We start from the raw sequence: 6688 nt of genomic DNA, 5'->3' as shown, positions 1-6688 counted from the left end.
AGCTGAGGGTGCGGTCCCATCGGAAGGCGGCCCCGCCCTCCTCAGGTAACACTGAACGCCCGGTGCCCCAGCCCGGGTCTGGAGGTGACAAGCAGAGGGTCCTCTCAGGCCTCAGATGGTTTCCAGGTTATCACTACACTCTGGAACTTTCCTCTGACCACACAGTCAGAGCCCCTGTTCACATTCCTATTTCACCTATTTCTCTCCTAAAGCTTTTGGAGGAAAAGAGTTTGCCTAATCCACTGGACAAGTTTTCAGCTGCATGGTGGACAATCCAGAGAACCGGATTAGTATAAATACTTACCTCTGAAAACCACTTAGAAAAGAGGCTGTGGCTGTTTATTTCAACTAACTGGCCATATCGGTACCTAAGATGGTTTAAAAAAAGACGGACAGCAATTGTTACAAGTCAGTCCAACAACATCCCTGGCGGCAACCACCTCTGTCTCTATAACGCAACACTGCTTAAGTGCCCAGCAAGCTGATAATGACTACTCTGTTACTACTGACCCAGGATGAGGTACCTGCAAACTGTATACTCATAGTTATGAACAATCTTAACGAGATGTGCCAACATCAATAGTTCTAGTTGGAGCAAACTAAGCGTCTCAAACTGAATGGTATCTTCATTTCGGTTAAAGCAAGAAAAAGTGGTGGTAAGATGGTGGAGCAGAAGGACATGTGCTCATCTTCTCCTGCGAGAACTCCAAAATTTCAACTCGCTGCTGAACCACCATCAACAGGAGAATGTTGGATCCCACCAAGAAAAGACAGCCCACATCTAAGGGCAAAGGAGAAGCCCCAGCAATATGGTAGGAGGGGCAAAAACCACATTTGGAATCAAACCCCATACCTGCCAGAGATGCTCAGAGGGCACAAATAAAACCTTGTGCACACAGGATCCAGGGACCCCACAGAGACTTAGCCAGACCTGCCTGTGAGTGTTTGAGTGTCTCCTGCAGAGGCATGGGGGGTCAACAGTGGCCTGCCATGAGCACAGGGGCTCTGGCTGCAGCAGACCTGGGAGGCGCGGCACGTGGCCTAAGTCCTTTTGGAGGAGATTGCCATTATCTCTATCACTGAGCCACTGAGCAGACGACGCACAAACTGCAGAACAATTGTACCAGAGTTCTCGCACTGTGATGAAACTTCTAGGACCCACAGCGTATGTGCCAACCTGGGCATCCAGCAAAGGGACTGACTGAGAACCCCCAGGGAATTTGACTTTAGAGGCCAGTGGGATTTGATTACAGACTTTCCAAAGCACTGGGGAAACAGACTCTTGGAGGGCACAAACAAAACCTTGTGTGCACCAGGACCCAGGAGAAAGGAGCCGTGACCCCCCAAGAGACTGAGCCAGACCTGCCTGTGAGGGAAAGAGATGGGAATACCAGACCACCTGACCTGCCTCCCAAGAAATCTGTATGCAGCTCAAGAAGCAAGTTAGAAATGGACATGAAACAATGGACTGGTTCCAAATGGGGCAAGGAGTACGTCAAGGCTGCATATTGCCACCCTACTTATTTAACTTATATGCCGAATATATCATGCGAAATGCCAGACTGGATGAAGCACAAGCTGGAATCAAGATTGCAGGGACAAATATCAATAACCTCAGATATGCAGATGACACCACCCTTATGGCAGAAAGCGAAGAGGAACCAAAGAGCCTCTTGATGAAAGTGAAAAAGGAGAGTGAAAAAGTTGGCTTAAAACTCAACATTCAAAAAACAAAGATCTGGGCATCTGGTCCCATCACTTCATGGCAAATAGAAGGGGAAATGGTGGAAACAGTGACAGACTTTATTTCCTTGGGCTCCAAAATCACTGAGGACAGTGACTGCAGCCATGAAATTAAGATACTTGCTCCTCAGAAGAAAAGCTATGACCAACCTAGACAGCATATTAAAAAGCAAAGACATTATTTTGCCGACAAAGGTCCATCTAGTCAAACTATGGTTTTTCCAGTAGTCACGTATGGATGTGAGAGTTGGATCATAAAGAAAGCTGAGCACCAAAGAATTGATGCTTTTGAACTGTGGTCTTAGAGAAGACTCTTAAGAGTCCCTTGGACTGCAAGGAGATCAAACCAGTTGATCCTAAAGGAAATCAGTCCTGAAGTTCATTGGAAGGACTGATGCTGAAGCTGAAGCTCCAATACTTTGGTTACCTGATGTGAAGAACTGATTGACTAGAAAAGACCCTAATGCTGGGAAAGACTGAAGGCAGAGGAGAAGGGGACGACAGAGGATGAGATGGTTGGATGGCATCACCAGCTCAATGGACAAGAGTTTGAGCAAGCTCTTGAGAGTTGGTGATGGAGGGAAGCCTGGTGTGCTGCAGTACATGGGGTCGCAAAGAGTCAGACATGATTGAGCAATTGAACTGAAGAATACTTAATAGTTTTTTGGTTGTTTAGCCACTCAGTCGTGTCTGACTGTGCGAACCCATGGACTGTAGCCTACCAGGTTCCTCTGTTCATGGAATTTCCCAGACAAGAATACTGGACTGGGTTAGCATTTCCTTCTCCAATACTTAATATAACTAGTTAAATACAATTAATTCTTAATACTGTTTTTAGTCTACTTATAATTTATATTTCTGTGTTCAAAAACCATTATCTGTATTAACGTGGCAAACAAATCAAAACATAAGCATCAAAAGTCTGCCCACAGTTGAACATTTTTTTTTCCTTCCACAAAACCCAAAGGAATGTGAGAATTTGTTTTCCAGCACAAAATCACTTCCCTCAAACCTGGAGCCCTGGAAAGCTCAAAGGGAACCTGACACACGCTGTCTGAAATCCAGCACTAATACGCCATCTACCATGGAGTCAGTGAGGGCTCTGGATGCACTTAGATCTGATTAAAATCAAACAGGAAATGGCCAGCAGAGAAGCCAACTCCCAGATCCTTTTTACAGTTTCTTTCATGTTGAGAAACCACAAAAAAAAAAAAAAAAAAAATTACCTTAAAAAGTATCACTGACTTTCCAGTTGAAAAACATCATGTAGTAATTTTGTTTACAGATGAGGAGAAGGGGGAGGTAGACAACCTGGTGAATACAGCCTGGGTTGGATGTCACAAGATTAACTATAAAGCATTGTGATTATTAAGCAAAGTGTACTTAAGTTAATAAAGCAAAAAGGCTTGCGAAGGCTTCTTCTTGCCACAAAATAAATACCAGTTTCCAGATCTTTGTACTGGAAAACGTCACATTTCTTATAATAACACCTTCACCTTCCACTGTTTCAGGAAACTGCCCTCGGAGATTATCAAACACAGATGTGTTTCACTATGTCAAGACAAAGGCCAAGATACTGAGCATAAAACAAAGGCCTGAAACAGAGCAACTTCCCTACTTTTAAGACAGTTTTGAAAAGAAAACAGATTTAAAAGTAAATCTCACAGGATTTCCTCTTCTGAAGTCATACTAGGCTAAAAGGGTGATTTACCTTCTGCCTTAACCAACTAGAAAACTAGACAAAACAGTGAAACAGCGTCTGTGAAGGGCGCCAGACAACATAATCGGGGACTGTGACCTGGGAGGCGGCAAGCGGCAGGCGCGACGGCTCTGATCTCCTGCCTGGAGTGACACTGGAGGGGACCCAGGAGGAGAGGCCGGGGCAGCGAGCTGAGGAGACAGAGGCCAGAGTTCAAGGAGCTGAGGTGTCTGGCGGCTACAGAGCAGGGATCCAGGGAGGAGGAAGACACAGGAATGAAGCCCGGCGACTGTCATGGGGCAGCAGCGTGTGAAGAGGGAGCCCAGCGCTAGAGTGCTCGAGACCCCAGGGCCAAGGGGCGAGAGTACTTGCTGCTGAGGCCCCTGAATGGTCCTCCTGAGGGTGAAGTCTGGACCACACTGAGACCACTCTTGAAAAAGCTTAAACACAGACCTCAAAAGGATCACACCAAACACAAGTACACAAACCCCCGTCAGAATAAAACCCAGCAGTCATTATAGACAAACAAGAGAATCCAGTCACTTCAAATCATTATGTCCACATTCAACAATTACCTGGCACACCAAGAAGCAGGAACATATGACCCATAACCAGACCCAAATGATAACGAGGATGGAATTGGTAGACACAGCTTACAAGCATAAACAGAACTGAACAATCTTCAGACAAGAAAATCACTCTCAGAGATGGAAATTTCGCTGAACAGAAGTAAAAGCAGATCAGATACTGCAGAAAAACTAACCAAAATGAAACTCAGAAAATTTTTAAAACTTGAAAAAAGATGAAAGAGCACATGAGTGGCCTGCAGAGTGGCCTGCAGGGCAGCATGAGACAGTCTAACACGTGAATGAATGGACCCCACAAACGGGGCAGAGCAGGGGAATGAGCTGAAGAGCTAACACCCAAATAGTCTCCAAATGCAGTGGAACCATAAATCCCTAAACGGACTACACTCAAAAGAATGAACTACCAATATATATGCTATAACATGGGTGAACTTTGAAAAACGTTATGGTAAGTGAACAGAACCAATCAGAAAAGACTACTACGTACTGTGTAATTTCAATTACATGAAATGTCCAGAATAAATAAACGTAGTGGAACCGTAAATCCGCAAATGGACAACACTCAAAAGCGGCAGACAAACCCAGTGCTAGGCTTGGACGGCAGACAGATGGTCCACACAGACATCAAGCAAGTGGGGAACGGTCGAACCAAAGCGAGCAGAGACGCGCTCCTCCAAGTGTACACAGGGTGGTCACCACGAGAGGTCCCGTGCTGGTCCCAGGGTGAGTCTCAGCACGTGTAACAAGACTGGAATCAGAGGTCAAGACTATGTGAGTACAGAAGGATTCGTTACATTACACCGAGACACCTACTATTCATGTAAGATGATTTAAAAATAGAAGCAGCTTCTCCCATCATTACAGCTGAAACAGAGCAAGCCCGCCTCTGCGGCTCCTCTCTCAAATCACCAAAGTTACCTGCTCGAGAGTCTGATGGTCAATTTCTGGGCTAAAGCTTTACACAGCGACGTTTTTCCAGTTCCTGGAGGACCTGTAACAAAATGCAAACAGATAAGTATAAGTTAGTGCTGTAACAGATTTCTTGAAGCAGTAGTTGCATTATTCACAGGATATAACATATGGAACAGACTGTAATGCTATAAATGTTATCATCACAAGAATCACTTAAGTTACTGATAATCTGTTAACAGCATAAATACTAGAAAACATCACCAGGAGCTTCTTTGCCCGTAATCCACTCTGATTTCTTTCCACCTTCACTGAAACCCTCTCTGTCCCTACCTGTCTTCTATGAAATCCGCTGATTATGAAAATCCACCTTTCAAAGGTCAAACAAGCCTTTCCTGATAACCATCAGGCGCTCAAGGCACTGGTGTTTGCTGTTCCTGAAGCCCACGGCACCCGCGTCTTTCATTCCAGCTCCACACACATGGGCCCGAACCTCAAGCTACATAGGGAGAGCGGTCGGGCAAGGCCTGGGCGCTGTGTGCCCCTCAGCACAGCATCTGACAGGAGTGGAGGACGCTGACATGGGAGCACAAATGCGTGCAGTAGAAAACGATGACGTTCTGTTCTGGCCGTCTGTGTTCTCCGTGACTCACAAGTACGCGTGTGAGCGACTCTAACGGGCGCTGCGCAGCACCAAGTGAGACACCTTGTGACCGCCTTCTCCGGCTCTAGTGTCAAGAAATTTGCCAAGACACCCTAAAGGCACTGTTTTCATAAAACTGAACACAAGCCTACAGTCTTCATTGTATAAAGAAGCTAATAATGGTTTTAATTATAGCTCTTACCTCGCTGTAATTTGGGCTTTCTCTCAATTCTTTGTCTCTCCTGGGATAGTAACAATAACAACAGCAACAAAAAAGCCCCCCAGTATTCTCTTCCAAGAACTAGGCAGAGTTCTGTGAAGTGCGGGCTTTTGCAGTTTGTTCCATCGAGGAAAGCTCCAAGGGTACTATGAAGAAATGCAAGGCAGCTGCTACCCTGAGAAACCCATAACCAGCGGGAAACGAGGCAGGTATTTGGAAAGCTGAATAACAGCATAAAAAGTCACAAGGGATGCTCAGGTGGCTGCCCCATGAAGGGTCAAGTAACCAAAGCAGAGAGCATGTACATGGCTGGCTTCACAGAGGACGGCATTCCTGGCCCCACGAGGAAGAAGGAGCTGTAACTCTTCGCAGGACAAAGGCAGGAAGAAAGCCTGACTCCACGCAATTTTAGTTTGTCAAACGAAACCAAAATGCTTACCGTGAAGCAGCACCACCCGGTTCCAGGTGATGAGGTTATTGTCGACATTCTTGTCTGAAAACAGTAAAGTTGTCATCACGTAGTCGAGGAGCTGCATGAAGAAAGAAAAGACAGAGTCAAGCCCTTGGCAGAGCAGAGGTTTCAGCTGAACGTGCCCTGAAGGAGCAGAAGGAAGGAGAGTCTACAGAGGCTGCCAAGCACACTCAGGCTTTCACCTCAAAAACATCTTAAAATCTAAGAGGACAAGTGCTGGGTGTGACTATTACAAGGATAAAAGAAAACTCAAAGGTCACTTAACTGAGGGCTACACCAGGTAAGTGAGCTCCTTCCTCTGGGACACCGCACTGGACAAGCTGCGTTTGCTAAAAGAACAGCCGGGGCTCTGGGGTCCCCGTGGCTCCTAGGGGAGCCAGAGTGGGTGGCGGGGGTGGTGGGGACGGAATTCTGG

The 6688-nt window shown here is 46.1% G+C and overlaps 1 protein-coding gene across 1 annotated transcript in view; it reads right to left on the bottom strand.

Moving 5' to 3' along the window:
- TRIP13 (thyroid hormone receptor interactor 13) overlaps positions 1 to 6688 on the bottom strand; it is a 16070-nt gene that overhangs the window by 6091 nt on the left and 3291 nt on the right. The window contains exons 6-8 of the mRNA XM_010857131.1: positions 6241 to 6331; positions 4948 to 5020; positions 305 to 368 (exon numbers count right to left, since the gene is read on the bottom strand). Of these exons, the coding sequence (XP_010855433.1) occupies positions 305 to 368; positions 4948 to 5020; positions 6241 to 6331 (228 nt within the window). The remainder of the gene's footprint in view (positions 1 to 304; positions 369 to 4947; positions 5021 to 6240; positions 6332 to 6688) is intronic.

The sequence above is a fragment of the Bison bison genome, unplaced genomic scaffold, assembly GCF_000754665.1.
Source record: "Bison bison bison isolate TAMUID 2011002044 unplaced genomic scaffold, Bison_UMD1.0 scf7180017864377, whole genome shotgun sequence".
NCBI lineage: Eukaryota > Metazoa > Chordata > Mammalia > Artiodactyla > Bovidae > Bison > Bison bison.
The sequence above is the reverse complement of the archived record's forward strand: the minus strand, read 5'-3'. Positions and strand labels throughout refer to the sequence as shown.